General features: G+C 41.5%; 1 protein-coding gene across 1 annotated transcript in view; it reads right to left on the reverse strand.

The window, feature by feature from the left end:
* Nucleotides 1–23,066, reverse strand: part of sema6bb (sema domain, transmembrane domain (TM), and cytoplasmic domain, (semaphorin) 6Bb) — a 289,413-nt gene that overhangs the window by 173,907 nt on the left and 92,440 nt on the right. The window contains exon 2 of the mRNA XM_061888085.1: nucleotides 8,063–8,193. Within this exon, the coding sequence (XP_061744069.1) occupies nucleotides 8,063–8,193 (131 nt within the window). The remainder of the gene's footprint in view (nucleotides 1–8,062; nucleotides 8,194–23,066) is intronic.

Here is a 23,066-nt window from a genome sequence, read left to right on the forward strand (position 1 = left end):
ACCAATACAAAAACAATATAAATTAGATATGATTAAAAACGATTTTAAGGGTGAAACCAATTAAAACAGTAAATAGAAATCAAAATTTTAAAACACAGAGGGCAACTCACGTAGCGTTAAAAGCCAGAGAATAAAAATGGGCCTTAAAGGCCTACTGAAACCCACTACTACCGACCACGCAGTCTGATAGTTTATATATCAATGATGAAATATTAACATTGCAACACATGCCAATACGGCCTTTTTAGTTTACTAAATTACAATTTTAGATTTCGCGCCAAAGTATCCTGCTGAAACGTTGCGGAATGATGACGCGTATGATGATGCGTGCTTGTGACGTCTCGGATTGTAGTGGACATGTTAACCTACCACCACACACGGATAAAAGTCATCACTTTTCATCGCATAATTACACAGTAATTTGGATATCTGTGTTGCTGAATCTTTTGCAATTTGTTCAATTAATAATGGAGACTATAAAGAATAATGCTGTTGGTGGAAAGCGGTGGATTGCAGCTGCCTTTAGCACCAAAACACAACCAGTGTTTCTTTGTTTGTTGTGAAGCTTTAAAACAGAGCGGTCAAGCGAACATGTTTCTCTACGTCAAACAGCAAGTTTTTGGATGGGAAAATTGTGATATTAAGTCGGCTCTTACCAGAGACTTCAGTGGATTATGCGACCTCCTCCTGCAGCTCAAAAAGGCAGCTGTGATCTTGGCTCCTCGGCTTCTCTCAGAGACACTGGCGTTCACCGCAGCCACCCGACTTTCAGGTATGACTTTACAATCTCACTAAAACACTATTAAAACAATAAGCAGATAAGGGATCTTCCAGAATTATCCTAGTAAATGTGTCTAATTACATTTGAAACGGTCCCACTGCCGCCGCCTGGAGCCGTCGCCTTTTCTTTTTTTTTTCTTTTTGTGTGCTTCACTCTAACTTTCCTCATCCACAGATCTTTCATCCTCGCTCAAATTAATGGGGAAATTGTCGCTTTTTCGGTCCGAATTGCTCTTGCTGCTGGAGGCTATGAATATAAACAATGTGAGGATGTGAGGAGCCCTACAACCCGTGACGTCACACGCACATAGTCTGCTACTTCCGGTACAGGCAAGGCTTTTTTATTAGCGACCAAAAGTTGCAAACTTTATCGTCGATGTTCTCTACTAAATCCTTTCAGCAAAAATATTGCAATATCGCGAAATGATCAAGTATGACACATGGAATGGACCTGCTATCCCCGTTTGAATAAGAAAATCTCATTTCAGTAGGCCTTTAAGACGAGAGTTAAAACACTCCACTATCATGGAGTGGCAGAGTGTTCCAGAGCTTAGGGCCGACCACAGAGAAGGCCCTGTCTCCCCTAGTTTTAAGTCTGGTCTTGGGCACCACGAGCTGGAACTGGCTCTCGGACCTCAGAGCGCGCGCAGGATTGTAAGTTTGGATGAGGTCCGAGATATATTGAGGTGCCAGTCCAAGTGCAGCTTTAAAAACAAAGAGCAAGGTTTTGAAATCAATTCTAAAATGAACAGGGAGCCAGTGCAAAGTCTCAAGGATCGGGGTTATATGCTGGCGTTTCCTGGCCCCTGTTAAAAGTCGTGCTGCCGCGTTCTGGACTAACTGCAACCGGGAGAGAGCTTTTTGGCTAATGCCAGCATAAAGTGCATTGCAGTAGTCCAGGCCACTTGAAATAAAAGCATGCACGACTTGTTCAAAAAGGTTAAAAGATAAAAAACGGGTTTACCTTTGCTAAAAGACGAAGATGATAAAAACACGATTTTAAAACGCCGTTGACTTGTTTGTCCAGTTTAAAATCGTTGTCTATCGTGATGCTTAAATTTTGCAATGGTCCCAAGTCAGTGAGGGCTGGACCGAAAACTAAAATTTCAGTTTTTCCCTCATTCATTATTAAAAAATTCTGGGCTAACCAAGCTTTGGCGTCGCATAGACAGTTAAGAAGGGGTGTCAGGGGGCCGTGGCCTTTAAAGCAGTGGTCCCCAACCTTTTTTTATCCGCGGAGCGGTCAACGCTTTATAATTTGTCCCGTGGCCCGGGGGAGGGGGGTCCTTTTTTTTTTCTTTCTTTTTTCTTCTTTGTCATGAAAAAGGGACGTTTTTGTGGTTGGTGCACTAATTGTAAGTGTATATTGTGTTTTTTATGTTGATTTAATAAAAAAAACAAAAACATTTTTTTTCTTTTTTTATAAAAAATTCTTCTGCGGCCCTGTGGTTGGGGACCACTGCTTTAAAGGACATTGTTACTGTGTGAAAGCACACACAGTTGAACAAACATCCCGCTTTGCTGGGTTTTGTGTAAAAAGGTAAACAACTTTGCACCCAGGATCAGGCAATGCGACAATCCCGTTAATCCTGGCTTCATTACGGTTTACCAAAGTCCATCTATCCATCCATCCATTTTCTACTGCATGTCCCTCTTGGAGTCGCGGGGGTGCTGGAGCCTATTACAGCTCCAGTCAGGCGGGGTACACGCTGGACAAGTCGCAACCTCATCACAGGGCCAACATACATTGACAGACAACATTCACACTCACATTCACACACAAGGGCCAATTTAGCGTTGCCAATCAACCTATCCCCAGGTCTTTTTTACCAAAGTCGGATACTTGTAAGCGTCATTTATTGAACAGGCGTCAACCTGCAGTCCACATGTACGTATCTCTCAGTCATGTATAGGAAGAGCATGGACAATGCAGTTTCAGAGTTAGTCCTAAACATGGCGCTCTATAGTCTCGTGACGGGCTTTTGACAAATCATTTAAGTAAGAGGTGTCTGTTTGTGACGAACCCCAAGATGCAGAGATGGAGGCAGTCATGGAGTGAGAAAACATGACTTAATAAAAATAATAGAACTAGAACAAACAAAAGGGTACTAACACAAAGCGCGCACGAGGCGGATAACAAACAAAAAGGCCTAGCGTGGAAGCTAGCAGGTATCGAGCAAGAAACGGAAGTCGTACTTATAATACGAAAACAAACTTGGAACCAGGGAACCAAAGGCAGTAAGCTACAAACCGCAATCAAATATAGCTTACCGCAACGCTGCGTTGACAAGACATGATACGACACGACAGGTAGCAATGACAAGAGCGACAATACGGAAGTGACACCGACATGAAAATAATCCAGCACTGACTGGAGGAACAAAGCAGGTACAAATAGGGGCGGGCTGATTGACACCAGGTGTAGCCGGGTGCCAATCAGCCGCAGCTAAGGGGAAACAGCGCCCAGGGAGAAACACAGGAAACGGACAAAATAAGAGCGCTGACAGGAAACACTACACACACACACACAGAGGAAACAAAGACAAATGCAGAGGGAAAAACTACGTGTCAAAAATACGACCCGGTACGACAGGTGTTATCTGGCCTGCGGGATGAGTTCGCGAAGTATAAAAATGAACTGACATTTTTGAATGAAAGAAACCGCTGGTGTAAATGTGTCCACTGGACGTCGCAGTAGCGATTTTTTGTATCTTTGTAGATAATGCTACATATGTACAAAAAGTAAAGCACATGATGTTAGTACAACAATCGAGAAAAATGATCAAACTACATAAATAACATCCGGAAATTCGATTTTGCTTTTTTTTCTCTATTATGATAGATTGAAAATGAACACCAATGCGTTTACTGATGGACATTATCACATAATTTATTCAGAAAGTATAAATAACGACAAATAAAGATAGAATGCTATTAACCGCAACATGTAAGTGTAAAAAAAACAACAACATTATGATTTGTACATTTTCATAATGTGCTGGTTCTATTTTTAAACAAATAAATAAATGATAAATGCGTTGTACTTGTATAGCGCTTTTCTACCTTCAAGGTACTCAAAGCGCTTTGACACTACTTCCACATTTACCCATTCACACACACATTCACACACTGACGGAGGGAGCTGCCATGCAAGGCGCTAACCAGCACCCATCAGGAGCAAGGGTGAAGTGTCTTGCTCAGGACACAACGGACGTGACGAGGTTGGTACTAGGTGGGGATTGAACCAGGGACCCTCGGGTTGCGCGCAGCCACTCTCCCACTGCGCCACGCCGAAAGTGCAGGTTAAAACTCTACTATGCAAAGCGAAAGCCATTTATCAACAACACCCAGAAGGAAGAATTTCTTGCTTTATCAATGGGGTTGGGACCATCAGTTGTGTTGTGAAACAAAGAACACAATCTGAAATTGTCTTTATTTTTAAGTTATCGTGCTGGAATTTGACCAGTCTGGCCCACTTGGGGGTAGATTTTTCTCCTTGTGGCCCCCAATCTAAAATTAGTTTGACACCCCTGATTTAAGCAATTGTCTGGCCATACTCTCTCTGATTGGTCAAAAGCCCCTCACGTGAGTACAGGGCGCCATGTTTCGAACCAACTCTGAAACCGAGTCATCTCTTATGTGACTGCCATCTGCTGGTCACACTTAGCATTAAAACATGGCCCAAATAAGAATGCTTGGAGGTCAGCAGGCACAACCAGAATGAATATGTACATTAGGCGCACTGTAGATTTTTGAGAAAAATGAAAGGATTTTAAGTGCGCCTTATGGTCAGAAAAATACAAATGCCACCAATCAGTCTGGGCATTCGCAGGCACGAGACAACAAAACAACAATTGCAGAGCACAAAAATGTTACACCAATCGTAACTTAAATAGCCTGCTCAGTGGCCTTGGCAAATTAAGGCCCGGGGGCAACATGCGGCCCTTTAAGCTTTTCAATCTGGCCCGCCGGACATTCCCAAATAATTTGTTTAGATGTCTAAGATGGAAAGTGTAGCTGCCATTATGATGTTCAGTCATGTTTTCTAATGACCGGAAGTCTTCAACTATACCAAGTCTTTCAATGCTTGGAATCGGCATGATATACTAGTTACTATGGTTATACAATTAGTTACTATGATCATCTAATTAGTTATTATAGTCATCTAATTAGTTGAAATGCGGGTGTCAAGGGCATATTTTATTTAGATTTAATTATTGGTCCCGTACATTTAAACAATAGCTTAAACATTTTAAAAATAGCAAAAAGACATCATACATGACCAACGCATTCACAGGTTTGTCAGACACGTTTATATTTTTGTTGCATTTCGCTTGATTGCAAAATATATGGATGGAGAAGGGGTGTGACGTTCATATGTTGACAATATTCAGTGATTTATCCTTCATAGTTAATATAGTAAATCCCACATTCTTTATTTTCATGTACATTCTGTGCCTCATTCAGTAAAAAAAAATGTTAAATGGCCTTCCGTTTTTTAAGGCGGTCTGTCATAACGTTTTTAGCATTCAGACATCATTGTGAGGTTTTGTATTAGTGTTCCTAAAATTCTGATATTTTTTTCTCTAAATTTTGCCCCCGAGTCAAAATAATTGCCCAGGCCGGGTGGAGTGTCTGCCCTGAGATCAGTAGGTCTGGAGTTCAAACCCCGACTGAGTCACACCAAAGACTATAAAAATGGGACCGATTGCCTCACTGCTTGGCACTCAGCATCAAGGGTCGGAATTCGGGTTAAATCACCAAAACGATTCCGGAGCGCGGCCACTGCTGCTGCTCACTGCTCCCCTCACCTCTCAGGGGGTGGAACAAGGGAATGGGTCAAATGCAGAAATGAATTTCACCACACTTAGTCTGTGTGGGACTATCAGTGGTACTTTAAAGGCCTACTGAAATTAGATTTTATTATTCAAATGGGGATAGCAGGTCCATTCTATGTGTCATACTTGATCATTTCGCGATAGTTCCATATTTTTGCTGAAAGTTTTAGTAGAGAACATCAACGATAATGTTCGCATCTTTTGGTCACTAATAAAAAAGCCGTGCCTGTACCGGAAGTAGCAGACGATGTGCGCGTGACGTCACGGGTTGTGGAGCTCCTTACATCCTCACATTGTTCATAATCATGGCCACCAGCAGCGAGAGCGATTCGGACGGAGAAAGCGACGATTTCCCCATTAGTTTGAGCGAGGATGAAAGATTTGTGGATGAGGATAGTGAAAGTGAAGGCCGAGAAAAAAATAAAATAAAATAAAAAATAAAAATTTAAAAAAGGCGAGGGCATTGGGAGCGATTCAGATGTTATTAGACACATTTACTAGGATAATTCTGGAAAATCCCTTATCTGCTTATTGTGTTACTAGTGTTTTAGTGAGATTATATAGTACCTGAAAGTCGGAGGGGTGTGGTGACCGCCAGTGTCTCCGGTGGGAAGAGGAAAGAGAGTCCGCAGCTGCAGGAGGACGCAAACTCCGCTCATGTCTACGGTAAGAGCCGACTTATTACCACAATTTTCTCAACGAAACCTGACGGTTGACATGTGCTGACCACTCTGTTCCTTAGTAAAGCTTCACCTTCGGGAATGTAAACAAGGAAACACCGGCTGTGTTTGTGTTGCTAAAGGCAGCTGCAATACACCGCTTCCCACCTACATCTTTCTTCTTTGACGTCTCCATTATTAATTGAACAAATTGCAAGAGATTCAGCAACACAGATGTCCAGGATACTGTGTAATTATGCGATTAAAGCAGACTACTTATAGCTTGGATCGGGCTGGAAAAAAAATGACCGCTACAAACATAAAAAGTCAAGCGCACGTGTTATCATACCGACATTTTCAACAGGATACTTCGCGCGAAATTTAAAACTGTAATTTATTAAACAAAAAAGGCCGTATTGGCATGTGTTGCAATGTTAATATTTCATCATTGATATATAAACTATCAGACTGCGTGGTCGGTAGTAGTGGGTTTCAGTAGGCCTTTAACTTTAAATACTTCTTCAGCAAAGCGCCCTTTCATTGCAGCACTTGAGAGTCCAATTGTAAACCCGACTATTTGTTGACAAAGGGTACTCAAAAATCGGGAACTACTGGTCCGTAATTCATATTACAAAGTTTTCAGTTGTTTTTGCAGGCCCTTCAATATATATATATTTTTTTTACTAATTCATGGTCGTGAAAACGTACCCTCAGACGGCCACATGTCTGAGTGTGCAACTGTTCAATCTCCTCCCATCAGTACGTCTTTATAGCCCACATCCGTCCAACTTCCTCTCCGACGTCTATTTTTAGTCGTCAGTGCTCGTTTCCTATCCTAATTTCTTTCATTCATATCAATCCATCCTAGTCTGATACCAGTCATCCTTCTTCTCCCTGTCTCAACTTCTCACGCCACCAGCAGTCCGGATTGTCACGGTCGTCACGTTTGGTGCGCTTAAAAGAAACTCTGGTGTGTTTGCTCTGCAAGTACAGCTCATTTGGCCAAGTGTGAATGTCAGGCTTGCCCCTGATAGTTTTGTCTATGTTTTAGCTTTCCCCTCTGCATTTGTCTGTTTCCTCTGTATGTGTGTAGTGTTTCCTGTCCGCGCTCTTATTTTATCTGTTTCCTGTGTTTCTCCCTGGGCGCTGTTTCTCCTCAGCTGCGGCTGAATGGCACCTGACCACACCTGGTGTCAATCAGCCCGGTCCTATTTGTACCTGCTTTGTTCCTCTAGTCAGGGCTGGATTATTGTCATGTCGATGTCACTTCCGTATTGTCGTTTCATTGCAGCGTAGCGGTAAGCTATATTCGTTTGATGTTTGTAGCTTACCGTCTTTTTTTCCCGGTGGAGTTCCTTGTAAGAGAACCAGACATGACAAGTGTGAATGCCCCCTTTAAAGCACTAAAAAGACTGCTTGCTATTTGAAACATTAAGAAGGCTGGCCAGCCATCGGTCAATATTATCGATCCACAATCAATCAGGGCATGTCCTGCTAAGATGATCCGGAGACTCAAAGTCTGAGAGTGTGAAAGGGGCTGCATCTCTAGAGACCCTCTCAGAAAGTGTGTGGGAAAGTTGTAAATGCAATTCCTACACCTTCTCCTCATGCCTCACCCTCGTCGGCACCCTCCGTGTGGGTGATGCATGTCTGACCTCCACAGCCCAGACATGCGACCCCCCCCATCCCCCCACCCCCCCGGACTTCCCAATTCAACACCTCGCATGTCGGGACCTGGGTGAAAGAGCGAGCCGCTCAGGAGGGTGTGAGAGAAAGAGGCCATACCTTCAGCGGGGATGAAGTTGAGCGGGCCGGGTTCCTCTGGGAACGCCGAGCAGGCCGCTTGGAGGAGCCAGCACAGCAGGAGGAAGAGGAAGGGCGGGGCCGCTGTTGCCATGGCAACAAAATAGCAGAGTCTGCGCAAAGGCAAAGAAGGGGAAAGAACATTCAGAATGCGACGCAGAAACTCGTTCAAGCGTATTGCAATAACAGAGTAAAGTACCTTGCAAAAGTGAGTATATAATATAAATACATACATATATACAGGTAAACTTTTTGCATAGCCTTTAGAGCAGGTGTGTCGAAAGTACGACTTGCGGTGAACAGGTTTTATACAGCCCTCGGGATGAGTTTGCTAAGTATAAAAATGAGCCCAAATTTTTGAATGAAAAAAAACTGCTGTTCTGAATGTGTCCACTAGATGTCGCAATAGCAATTCTTTGTATTTTTGTAGATGATTCTAAATATGTAAAAAATAAATAAATAAACCACATATTAGTACAACAATCGAGGAAAATGAGCAAACTACGTAAATAACATGCTGAAATTTGATTTGGGTAATTTTTTTTATCTTGATAGATTGAAAATGAAAACCATTGAATTGACAGATGAACATTATCACATCATTTATTCAGAAAGTACAAATAACGACAAATAAAGATAGAATGCTATTAACCGCAACATGAAAGTGTAAAAAAACCCAAAAAAAACAACATTATGATGATTTGTACATTTTCAGAATGTGCTTGTTCTATTTTTAAACAAAGAAAACAATCTGAAGTTGTCTTTATTTTTAAGTTATCGTGCCGGAATTTTACCAGTCCGGCCCACTTGGGGGTAGATTTTACTCCGTGTGGCCGCCGATCTAAAATTAGTTTCACACCCCTGGTTTAAGCGATTGTCTGCCCATACTCTCTTTGATTGATCAAAAACCCCTCATGTGAGTACAGGGCACCATGTTTCGAACCAACTCTGAAACAGAGTTATCTCTTATTTGACTGCTGTTCTAAATGGGTCCACTAGATGTCGCAATAGCAATTCTTTTTATATTTTTAGATGATGCTACACATGTAAAAAAATAAACCACATGTTGGACTTTTATTAGTAGATTGCACAGTACAGTACATCCATCCATCCATTTTCTACTGCTTATTCCCTTTTGGGGTCATGGGGGGCGCTGGCGCCTACCTCAGCTACAATCGGGCGGAAGGCGGGGTACACCCTGGACAAGTCGCTATCTCATCGCAGCAGTACAGTACATATTCTGTATAATTGACCACTAAATGTTAACACTCGAAAAAGTTTTTCAACTTGTTTAAGTCGGGGTCCACAATTCATGGTAGTCGAGGAAAATGAGCAAACTACGTAAATAACGTCCTGTTTTTTGATTTTGATATTATTTTTGTATCTTGATAGATTGAAATTTAACACCAGTGAGTTGACTGATGAACATTATCACATCATTTATTCATAAAATATAAAAAAAATAACAACAAAGATAGAATACTATTAACCGCAACATGTAAATGTAAAAAAAAAACCAACAACAACAACAATATGATTTGTATATTTCTGAATGTGCTTTTTCTATTTTTAAACAAAGAAAACAATCCGAAGTTGTCTTTATTTTTAAGTTATCATGCCGTGATTTTACCGGTCCGGCCCACTTGGCAGTAGATTTTTCTCCATGTGAGTTTGACACCCCTGCTTTAGAGTAACCTGTGTAAAGCTTGTATAGCCTTACAATTCACTGTGTGTCCCATACATTCATTTATCTGATGATAAATGAATAAACATTTTTTTTCCTCAAAGGCCAGGATTAGTGGTTTAGAGCAGTGGTTCTCAAATGGGGGTACGAGTACCCCTGGGGGTACTTGAAGGTATGCCAGGGGGTACGTGAGATTTTTTTTTAAATATTCTAAAAATAGCAACAATTCAAAAATCCCTTAATATATTTATTGAATAATACTTCAACAAAATATGAATGTAAGTTCATAAACTGTGAAAAGAAATACAACAATGCAATATTCAGTGTTGACAGCTGGATGTTTTGTGGACATGTTCCATAAATATTGATGTTAAAGATTTCTTTTTTTGTGAAGAAATGTTTAGAATGAAGTTGATGAATCTCTATTACAATCCCCAAAGAGGGCACTTTAAGTTGATGATTACTTCTATGTGTAGAAATATTTATTTATAATTGAATCACTTGTTTATTTTTCAACAAGTTTGTAGTTATTTGTATATCTTTTTATCCAAATAGTTCAAGAAAGACCACTACAAATGAGCAACATTTTGCATTGTTATACAATTTAATGAATCAGAAACTGATGACATAGTGCTGTATTTTACCTCTTTATCTCTTTTTTTCAACCAAAAAAGCTTTGCTCTGATTAACGGGTAGTTGAATTAAAAAAATGTTCACTGGGGGTACATCACTGAAAAAAGGTTGAGAACCACCGATTTAGAAGTAGCTAAAACACTGCAGACTGTGAATGGACATAGTACCGAATAGGATTCATTAGTATGGCGGTACTACACCAATACTGGTTTACCGTACAACTAGGGGTGTAACGGTACGTGTATTTGTATTGAACCGTTTCGGTACAAGGGTGTATCGAACGAGTTTGTAATCTAAAGTCTTAACAAGCTGCTCTGCTTTCTGCCTCTGTCTGAGCAGTGAGCACCCAGCATTGTCCCGCTCACACAACCATCTGATTGGTTACATACAAAGCCAATCAGCAGTGCGCATTCAGAGCGCATGTTGTCAATGCTTCAGCGTCGAGCAGATATGTGTTTAGCAGTGGAGCAGCGGACATCGTACACCCCCCAAATTATAAAAAACACTTTTCAGTCACAACTATTACAAACATCACTATGAGCCCGTTGACCTTCAAGAAACTTAAACTGCAGCTCAGCTCTCTCAAAGTTCTGGCTTGAGGTGAAGGCTAATTAGCTTTTAGCGTTACGTTAGCTCATTTTGCTGTGTGTGTGTGTGTGTGTGTGTATAATAAAAGTCAACTACAGGCTTCCCAAATGCTGTAATAAATGAAGCATGATGAGTTGACTTAAAACTGTTTAAGGTTGCACTTTTTATATGTAGAAGAAAGGTTTTGTGATTTTATTTAATCAAAGCAACAACTTGAGGCAGTTTAATGTGGATTAACGTGGGCAGAATTATCATAGTGTTCCCAATGTTAAAAGGATAAAGCTATTGTTTACAAATTTGGTAAATAAATAACCCAAAAATGTATATTTTGTTGTTTTCTTACTGTACCGAAAATGAACCGAACCGTGACCTCTAATCCGAGGTATGTACCGAACCGAAATTTTTGTGTACCGTTACACCCCTAGTCACAACTATTACAAACATCACTATGAGCCCGTTGACCTTCTAGAAACTTAAATTGCAGCTCAGCTCTCTCAAAGTTCTGGCTTGAGGTGAAGGCTAATTAACTTTTAGCGTTACGTTAGCTCATTTTGCTGTGTGCGCGTGTGTGTGTGTTAGGGGCAGCAAAGCCCTGTCCGTCTGTTATTTCACATGAACTAACATGAACTCCATGGTGTTCAGGGATGAATAGTCTCTCCTATTGCTATCGTACTATTTTTTCAGCTATAGTTACATTAATCATTAGTAATGTAGCAGCTTAGTTTTGAATGGCAGGGTCCCTGCTATCACATATTGACAAAAAATATAACATTTGGATAATAAATTAAGCATGATGAGATGACTTGAAACTGTTTGATGTTGCACTTTTTATATGTAGAATAAAGGTTTTTGACATTTTGTTTAATCAAAGCAACAACTTGAGGCAGTTTAATGTGGATTAACGTGGGCAGAATGTTCAAAGGATAAAGCCATTGTTTACAAATTTGGTAAATAAATAACCCAAAAATTTATATTTTGTTGTTTTCTTACTGTACCCAAAACGAACCGCCGTGACCTCTAAACCGAGGTACGTACCGAACCGAAATTTTTGTGTACCGTTACACCCGTACTTACAACCCTAATGTAATAATTTTCAAAGGAGGGTGACTTGGACCTAGTGGTGTAAAATCCAGCAGCAACTTATAGCTCGGTATAGCGGTATAGCTCGGTTGGTAGAGTGCCGTGCCAGCAACTTGAGGGTTGCAGGTTCGATTCCCACTCCCGCCATCCTTGAGCAATACACTTTCCCCACCTGCTCCCAGTGCCACCCACACTGGTTTAAATGTAACTTAGATATTGGGTTTCACTATGTAAAGCGCTTTGAGTCACTAGAGAAAAGCGCTATATAAATATAATTCACTTCACTTCACTTTGTACAGGATATGAAAGAGTCAAACAGTTTAATACAAGGAAGCCACCAACGTTGCCAGATCTATTCTCATACAACTTGCGCTAACATCAACGGAATCTTTATTAGTTAAGCCACAACCCTCTTAGGGCTTCGTGCTGGATTGCCTCATTTGTAATGACGGGCCATGTTTGCACGTTATGGAAATAAAAGTGCATATTCAAAAACTTGAGAGGAAACATCTTGTTCGAATGAAGTCCATGAGTCACCGTGTAATATTGTGCTTGGAGAATCGAGTGCTTTCCAGTCCGACCTGCCAACATGAAACACTTGAGCTGCCACGCACAATTGAAGCGCCTCACATTTCAATATCCGCGCTTCCATCTCCGCGTGCATTTGACTGCGGTCGCAGATGCCCACTGCATGATACAATGCATAAACAAACACATTGGGAACATATGGCATCCACTACGCACGCCATCCCACTCCGTATCGCTGCCTGTTTCCCCAAAGACTCGCTACATCTGTCACTTATTCCAGTTCGTTTTAAGCTGCGCTGCGATTACACTGCCGCACATTACGTTTAGCTGTAAGTACATTAACTGTAATCTGATCCCAACAAAACCAAACACACACAAAAAAAAACCTGTAGAATGTCTGAAAACAACATGTAGTACTTTGTCGCAAAATTAGCCTTTACCTTTAATCTTATACTGTTTTTTTTTTTAATGAAAACTACATACGTCTCGATTACTGTAACATATTATTTTCGGGTCTCCCCATGTCTAGCATTAAAAGATTACAGTTGGTACAAAATGCGGCTGCTAGACTTTTGACAAGAACAAGAAAGTTTGATCACATTACGCCTGTACTGGCTCACCTGCACTGGCTTCCTGTGCACTTAAGATGTGACTTTAAGGTTTTACTACTTACGTATAAAATACTACACGGTCTAGCTCCATCCTATCTTGCCGATTGTATTGTACCATATGTCCCGGCAAGAAATCTGCGTTCAAAGGACTCCGGCTTATTAGTGATTCCCAAAGCCCAAAAAAAGTCTGCGGGCTATAGAGCATTTTCCGTTCGGGCTCCAGTACTCTGGAATGCTCTCCCGGTAACAGTTCGAGATGCTACCTCAGTAGAAGCATTTAAGTCTCACCTTAAAACTCATTTGTATACTCTAGCCTTTAAATAGACCTCCTTTTTAGACCAGTTGATCTGCCACTTTTATTTTTCTCCTCTGTCCCCCCCTTCCCTTGTGGAGGGGGTCCGGTCCGATGACCATGGATGAAGTACTGGCTGTCCAGAGTCGGGACCCAGGATGGACCGCTCGCCTGTGTATCCGTTGGGGACATCTCAACGATGCCGATCCGACTCCGCTTGGGATGGTTTCCTGTGGACGGGACTCTCGCTGCTGTCTTGGATCCGCTTTGAACTGAACTCTCGCGGCTGTGTTGGATCCACTATGGATTGAACTTTCACAGTATCATGTTAGACCCGCTCGACATCCATTGCTTTCGGTCCCCTAGAGGGGGGGGGGGGGGTTGCCCACATCTGAGGTCCTCTCCAAGGTTTCTCATAGTCAGCATTGTCACTGTCGTCCCACTGGATGTGAGTTTTCCCTGCCCTTATGTGGGTTCTTCCGAGGATGTGGTAGTCGTAATGGTTTGTACAGTCCTTTGAGACATTTGTGATTTAGGGCTATATAAATAAACATTGATTGATTGATTGATTGATTGATTGATTGATTGATTGATGGAGAGAGTAGTAAACAGTTGCCACAAAAAGCACTATTTTCCAACTAGAGGGGCAACCAATTAATTGCACAATTACATAAGATTATGCTTAAGGATGAGATAATGCTTCAATTATTATCCATTGCTTTAATTGACCATATTATTTCACATTTGTGCATGCATTCAATTTGTATAAATCGTTACTTACACTACATTGCCAATTATATGGCCAACCCATCCAAATGATCAGAATCAGGCACTCAGGCATGGAGACTGTTTCTACAAACATTTGTGAAAGAGCTCAGTGATTTCCAGCGTGAAGTGAATTAAATTTATATAGCGTTTTTCTCTAGTGACTCAAAGCGCTTTACATAGTGAAACCCAATATCTAAGTTACATTTTAAACCAGTGTGGGTGGCACTGGGAGCAGGTGGGTAAAGTGTCTTGCCCAAGGACACAACGGTAGTGACTAGGATGGCGGAAGCGGGAATCGAACCTACAACCCTCAAGTTGCTGGCACGGCCACTCTACCAACCGAGCTATGCCGCTATGTTTGTGGATTTCACACTGAACACATTGTGTGCACTTTTGCACAGTGCCACATTGTGTCTGAATGCGAATGATTGCTTTCAACACAACAGCGAGGGGAATCAATACTCCAAAGGTAAATAGTGGGGTAGAACTAAAAGAAGAGGTCAAGTTGATCCAAATCGCCGAAAGGATCAAATTCCAGTTCAGCGTGGAACTTTCATAGGATGCCACCTGTGCAACAAATCCAGTCGTAAAAGTTCCTCATTCCTAAATATTCCAAAGTCAACTGTCGGCTTTATTATAAGAAAATTAAAGAGTTTTGGGAACAACAGCAACTCAGCCACCAAGTAGTAGGCCAACGTAAACTGACAGAGAGGTGTCAGCGGATGCTGAAACGCATAGTGCAAAGACTTTCTGCACAGTCAGTTGCTACAGAGCTCCAAACCTCATGTGACCTTCCATTTAGCCCACGTACAGTACGCAGAGAACTTCATGGAATGGGTTTCCATGGCCGATCAGCTGAATCTAATCAATCAATCAATCAATGTTTATTTATATAGCCCCAAATCACAAATGTCTCAAAGGACTGCACAAATCATTACGACTACAACATCCTCGGAAGAACCCACAAAAGGGCAAGGAAAACTCACACCCAGTGGGCAGAGAGAATTCACATCCAGTGGGACGCCAGTGACAATGTTGACTATGAGAAACCTTGGAGAGGACCTCAGATGTTGGCAACCCCCCCCCCCCCCCCCCCCTATAGGGGATCGAAAGCAATGGATGTCGAGCGGGTCTAACATGATACTGTGAAAGTTCAATCCATAGTGGCTCCAACACAGCTGCGAGAGTTCAGTTCAAGCGGATCCAAGACAGCAGCGAGAGTCCCGTCCACAGGAAACCATCTCAAGCGGATCAGCAGCGTAGAGATGTCCCCGACCGATACAGGCGAGCGGTCCATCCTGGGTCCCGACGAGCGGTCCATCCTGGGTCTCGACTCTGGACAGCCAGTACTTCATCCATGGTCATCGGACCGGACACCCTCCACAAGGGAGGGGGGGACATAGGAGAAAGAAAAGAAGCGGCAGATCAACTGGTCTAAAAAGGAGGTTTATTTAAAGGCTAGAGTATACATATATACATACATCAGTATGTATGTATATATGTATACATATATACATACATACATCAGTATACATATATACATACATACATACATCAGTATACATATATACATACATCAGCATATATATATATATATATATATATATATATATATATATATATACATATATATATATATATATATATCTAAGCCATACATCAGCAAGTCCAATGCAAAGCGTCGGAGGCAGTGGTGTAAAGCACGTCGCCACTGGACTCTAGAGCAGGTGGAGACGCCTTCTCTGGAGTGATGAATCGCACTTTTCCATCTGGAAATCTGACGGACCAGTCTGGGTTTGGAGGTTGCCAGGAGAACGGTACATTTCGGACTGCTTTGTGCCGAGTGTGAAATTTGGTGGAGGAGGAACTATGGTGTGGGGTTGTTTTTCAAGAGTTGGGCTTGGCGCCTTAGTTCCAGTGAAAGGAACTTTAAATGCTCCATTTTGGACAATTCCATGTTCCCAACCTTGTGGAAACAGTCCCTTACTCTTGCAACATGACCATAAAGACATGGATGACAGAGTCTGGTGTGGATGAACTTGACTGGCCTGCACAGAGTCCTGACCTGAACCTGATAGAACACTTTTGGGATGAATTCGAACGGAAACTGAGAGCCATGGCGAAATTTCCCATTAACAAACTCCGCAACCTTGTGGACAGCCTTCCCAGAGGAGTTGAATGTGTAATAGCTGCAAAAGGGTGGACCGACATCATATTGAACCCTATGGGTTAGGAATGGGATGGCACTTCAAGTTCATATGTGAGTCAAGTCAGGCGGCCAAACACTTTTGGCAATATAGTATAAGTTGCTGGCAGAAGCATCTTCCACATGGAAATCCTGCAAAAATTAGCTGCAACATTCTGCGTTTTTTTTGTTTGTGGATTTCACACTGAACACATTGTGTGCACTTTCGCACAGTGCCACATTGTGTCTGAATGCGAATGATTGCTTTCAACACAACAGCGAGGGGAATCAAAACTCCAAGCAAAAATAATGAATATACAATAGGTCATATCTGTGAGAATCCTGCGTGTGACTGAAGCGTTGAGGAGTGGGACAATCCGTACAAGTAGAATGGCATAGAATACAATAGAGTGGACTTTATTGTCATTATATTTGCATATAACAAGATTAAGGACTCCAACTTAAGGTGCGGTAGTGGGAACAAATATGGGATACAAATAAATTGCACAAGAAGTAATAAAGATAAAAGTAAGAATTGAAATAAATAGACTACTATCCAATAAAAATAATAAGCAATCCTGTACAATATAACAAAATACTGTACAATATACTGTAAAATATACAGAACAAGACAAGAGTACCGGAGTGATAACAATCAGTGTCGGATGTATTGTACCAGGTAGCATCTGTGAGCAGATAATACAGTATCATCTCTTTCTCTTTCGAACTTATCAGGTTTTATCAGGCTGGTGGTGCATTTTTCACACATTCTGCGATACTCCATCCATCCATCCATTTTCTACCGCTTATTCCCTTTCGGGGTCGCGGAGGGCGCTGGCGCCTATCTCAGCTACAATCGGGCGGAAGGCAGGGTACACCCTGGACAAGTCGCCACCTCATCGCAGGGCCAACACAGATAGACAAACAACATTCACACTCACATTCACACACTAGGGCCAATTTAGTGTTGCCAATCAACCTATCCCCAGGTGCATGTCTTTGGAAGTGGGAGGAAGCCGGAGTACCCGGAGGGAACCCACGCATTCACGGGGAGAACATGCAAACTCCACACAGAAAGATCCCGAGCCTGGATTTGAACCCAGGACTGCAGGAACTTCGTATTGTGAGGCAGACGCACTAACCCCTCTGCCACCGTGAAGCCCTAATAAATCATATTCGGTACTATGCGGCCTGTAAAAAGTACTGGTCTTTGCTGGTTTACGAGCAGAGGAGCATGTTCGGCAGCGCACAATCACGGAGTACTTACAAGCGGACACAGTGTGTGGACAGAAAAGGGAGAACGGACGCATTTTGGCTTAAAAACTAACGATAAAGGTGAAGTTATAACACTGAAACGCCCTCAGGGAGAGATGCTTTAAGACATGGTTAGCTAGCTAGCGGCAAAAACCAGCCCCAGTCGTGTCAGGACTTTGACTTGGATTTGTATTGCTTCTCCGACGCAGAGGGAATTTGGAACGAGCCAGGCGTGAGTGTAAGTACATTGTTAATTTATTTAAACACTACAATACAAAAACAGGAAAACAGAGGACGCGCACAATGGCGGATAATAAACTTGACTAAACTCCAAACAAAACAGCACAATGGCATGACTATATCCAAATGAACAAAAGATACTATCTATGGTACAAAATAAACCAAAAACTTGCACTGAGGCATAAATACAAACAACATCTTACATGGCGTGGTCAAAACAATAATCAGCGTGGCAAGGCATGAAGGTTGGCAAGGAAAGGTCATGAGTGTCCGATACAAAGTCCTGTAGGTAGGTAAAGTTCCCGGGCCGAGGAACAGAAAACTTAAATAGTAGCTGTGGTAATTGGAAACAGGTGTGAGAGCTGAGGACCGGGGCGTGACTAGGAGACCAGGTGGAAATTAATGGGTTACTATGGAAACCAAAATAAAACCAGGAAGTGCAAAACGGGAAACAAGAGTCCAAAAATCAAAACATAACATGATCAAACATAAGATCTGATTCACAGGCATGACAAGTCGGCAAATGTTTTAGCTTCTAAATCACTAATCCTCGTCTCCATGGCAACAAAACAAATAAGTTTCTTACAAGTATCATCCCTGCAGGACAAGGAATAGCTAAACATGCTTCACTACACACTGTAGCTCACTGGCATCAAAATATAAACAAACGCCATTGGTGGATCTACACCTAACATCCATTGTAATGATACCAAGTACAGTAGCGTATCTAGTCGATACTACTATGATTACATCGATATTTTTTGGCATCACAACATCTTCTTTCGTTTGAAAAAAAATCATATTATGTTTATAAACTCAGGAAATATGTCCCCGGACACATGAGGACTTTGAATATGACCAAAGTATGATCCTGTAAGGACTTGGTATCGGATTGATACCCAGATTTGTGGTATCATCCAAAACTAATGTAAACTATCAAACACAAAAATAAGTGATTATTACATTTTAACAGAAGTGTAGATAGAACATGTGAAAAGAGAAAGTAAGCAGATATTAACAGTAAATGAACAAGTAGATTAATAACTAATTTTCTACCACTTGTCCTTAATAATGTTGACAAAATAATAGAATGGAAAATGACAATAATAATAATAATAATAATAATGGATTTTATTTGTAAAAAGCACTTTACATTGAGCAAACAACCTCAAAGTGCTACAGTGTATAAAAAATAAAATAATAAAAATAAAAATAATAATAACAATGAAAAGATAGTGAAAATAAATAAAATATAAAAACTAAAGCCCTTTACAATGAGCAAACAACCTCAAAGTGCCACAGTGTATTGAAAAAAATAAATAATAATAATCAATCAATGTTTACTTATATAGCCCTAAATCACTAGTGTCTCAAAGGGCTGCACAAACCACAACACAAACCACTACGACATCCCCAATAGGACCACATAAGGGCAAGGAAAACTCATTAAAAAAAGATAATAAAAAATAAATAAAATATAGCAACTAGAACAGTCTAATAGCTAGAACTAGTATGCATTTATCTATAAAAAATGTTTTTTTTTTAAAAGAAGGGTTTTATATGATTATATGTTACTGCATATGTCAGCAGCTAAATTAGGAGCTTTTGTTTGTTTACTTACTAGTAAAAGACAAGTTGTCTTGTATGTTCACTATTTTATTTAAGGACAAACTTGTAATAACAAACATATGTTTGATGTAATGTAAGACGTTTTGTTCAAAAAAAGCCAATAATGCAATTTTTTTGTGGTCCCCTTCATTTAGAAAAGTATTGAAATACATTTTGGTAGCGGTACCAAAACATCGGTATCGGGACAAAACTAAAATAAAACAGAACAGCAACATGGCAAAACCCCAATAAAAAAACGTGTGGCTGACGTTCAAACAGTGTTTTATGTAGTGGTTAACTTCTGGTGATCCTGAAACCAGAAGGGCATGTGTCCAATTTCTTATCTAACTAACCTGAATAACCAGGATGCTGTTGTGCTGGCAGAGGTTCGACTCTATTGAAGGGGTGTCAAACTCAAATACAGAGTGGGCCAAAATTTTAAACTTAACAAAACCACGGGCCAGGGTTGAACAGATTAACCTTTTAAAAGGGACCTGCGGGGTTTGGTGGTAGCGGTTTTGGTGGTAGCATAATATATGCTGCTTTAGCACACAGTGAATGCAATGCATACTTGATCAACAGCCATACAGGTCACACTAAGGGTGGCCGTATTAACAATGCCAACACTGTTACAAATATGCGCCACACTGTGAACCCACACCAAATAATAATGACAAACACATTTCGCGAGAACACCCGCACAGTAACGCAACAGAACAAATACCCAGAACCCCTTGCAGCACTAACTCTTCCGGGATGCTACAATATACACCCCTGCTACCACCAAACCCCGCTCCCCCAATTTTTATGTAGATTATATTTGATATGCCATTGATATTTTTTACTCATTGTTATAATTTGAAACTCGATTTTGTATGTGACTATAAAGCTACATAAGCTTTGTTTGTTTAATATTCAATGCAAAACTTGTTTGGGTCCCTATTAAAAGGTTAAGTTGTTCAACCTTGGCCCGCGGCTTTGTTCAGTTTTACATTTTGGCCCACTCTGTATTTGAGTTTGACACCCCAGATGTAGATTCACCGGGTCACAACATTAGGTACACTGACCCACTCTCGTGATATCGTGTGCATGCCAAGATTAAATAAAAATATAATTTTATCTTACCTTTTTTTTATGTTTCTTCAAACCAAGTTGTGATGTCGTCATCTTTTTACATCAGAGTTTAGCGGCTATTTCTAGTGTTTACAGGTCCGTCGTGACAAAACAGTCCCGTGTAAAATGGCATGAAGACAATTAAACATATTTTTTCAGACCTCAAAGCAGGTGGGAGGACAAATAGCACTTGAGCTCCAAGCAGCAGCCATAACACTCTCACAGTTTATGAATCAGAGGGGGAGGAGCTCTGCTGGCTGCATACTAAATGCCCACATTAGTACCTCCGTCAGCAGTGATGTCACTGAGTCCCCATTGTTAAAAGAAAACACTACAAAAGTGCACGCAAGCCCATGCTGAAGCGCATCAAACTTATGATTTGTTGCTTTGGTAATGTTTGACGCGAGTATCCAAAATTTTAAAATTTATAGGTCAGAGAATAGGAACTTCATTAAAGGTCGTTTTGCACAATCTTGCACAATGGACTCGGAATAGAGCTGTCCTATTGAAGTCTGTGAGAATGAATTAAGGACATATGCTCAGATGTAGGGCTTTTGTAAACAATTACCTCGGACTACGTTAAGGTAACGTGTGGAGTTCTTCATGGTTCGGTCCTTGGGCCTGCACTCTTCAGCATCTACATGATGCCGCTAGGTGACATAAATACGCGAATACGGTGTTAGCTTTCACTGTTATGCTGATGACACCCAACTCTACATGCCCCTAAAGCTGACCAACACGCCGGATTGTAGTCTTAATGAAATTAAACAATGGATGTCCGCTAACTTTTTGCAACTCAACGCCAAAAAAACGGAAATGCTGATTATCGGTCCTGCTAGACACCGACCTCTATTTAATAATACAACTCTAACATTTGACAACCAAACAATTAAACAAGGCAACACGGTAAAGAATCTGGGTGTTATCTTCGACCCAACTCTCTCATTTGAGTCACACATTAAAAGCGTTACTAAAACGGCCTTCTTTCATCTCCGTAATATCGCTAAAATTCGCTCCATTCTGTCCACTAAAGACGCTGAGATCATTATCCATGCGTTTGTTACGTCTCGCCTCGACTACTGTAACGTATTATTTTCGGGTCTCCCCATGTCTAGCATTAAAAGATTACAGTTGGTACAAAATGCGGCTGCTGGACTTTTGACAAGAACAAGAAAGTTTGATCACATTACGCCTGTACTGGCTCACCTGCACTGGCTTCCTGTGCACTTAAGATGTGACTTTAAGGTTTTACTACTTACGTATAAAATACTACACGGTCTAGCTCCATCCTATCTTGCCGATTGTATTGTACCATATGTCCCGGCAAGAAATCTGCGTTCAAAGGACTCCGGCTTATTAGTGATTCGTAGAGCCCAAAAAAAGTCTGCGGGCTATAGAGCGTTTTCCGTTCAGGCTCCAGTACTCTGGAATGCCCTCCCGGTAACAGTTCGAGATGCTACCTCAGTAGAAGCATTTAAGTCTCACTTTAAAACTCATTTGTATACTCTAGCCTTTAAATAGACTCCCTTTTTAGACCAGTTGATCTGCCGCTTCTTTTCTTTCTCCTATGTCCCCCCTCCCTTGTGGTCCGGTCCGATGACCATGGATGAAGTACTGGCTGTCCAGAGTCGAGACCCAGGATGGACCGCTCGTCGGGACCCAGGATGGACCGCTCGCCTGTATCGGTTGGGGACATCTCTACGCTGCTGATCCGCCTCCGCTTGAGATGGTCTCCTGTGGACGGGACTCTCGCTGCTGTCTTGGATCCGCTTTGGACTGAACTCTCGCGGCTGTGTTGGAGCCACTATGGATTGAACTTTCACAGTATCATGTTAGACCCGCTCGACATCCATTGCTTTCGGTCCCCTAGAGGGGGGGGGGGGGGTTGCCCACATCTGAGGTCCTCTCCAAGGTTTCTCATAGTCAGCATTGTCACTGGCGTCCCACTGGATGTGAATTCTCCCTGCCCACTGGGTGTGAGTTTTCCTTGCCCTTTTGTGGGTTCTTCCGAGGATGTTGTAGTCGTAATGATTTGTGCAGTCCTTTGAGACATTTGTGATTTGGGGCTATATAAATAAACATTGATTGATTGATTGATTGAAAAATGTCATTACTGGGGAAAATTGTAAATGGCTCATTAGGCGTAAGTACGGAGGAAGGCAAGTTTGTTTGTTTTCTAAATATCTACGCCAGGAGTCACCAACGCGGTGCCCGCGGGCACCAGGTAGCCCGTAAGGACCAGATGAGTCGCCCGCTCACTGGCCTGTTCTAAAAATAGCTCAAATTGCAGCATTTACCAGTGAGCTGCCTCTATTTTTTACATTTTATTTATTTACTAGCAAGCTGGTCTCGATTTGCTCGACATTTTTAATTCTAAGAGAGACAAAACTCAAATAGAATTG

The sequence above is a fragment of the Nerophis ophidion genome, linkage group LG26, assembly GCF_033978795.1.
Source record: "Nerophis ophidion isolate RoL-2023_Sa linkage group LG26, RoL_Noph_v1.0, whole genome shotgun sequence".
NCBI classification, from domain to species: domain Eukaryota; kingdom Metazoa; phylum Chordata; class Actinopteri; order Syngnathiformes; family Syngnathidae; genus Nerophis; species Nerophis ophidion.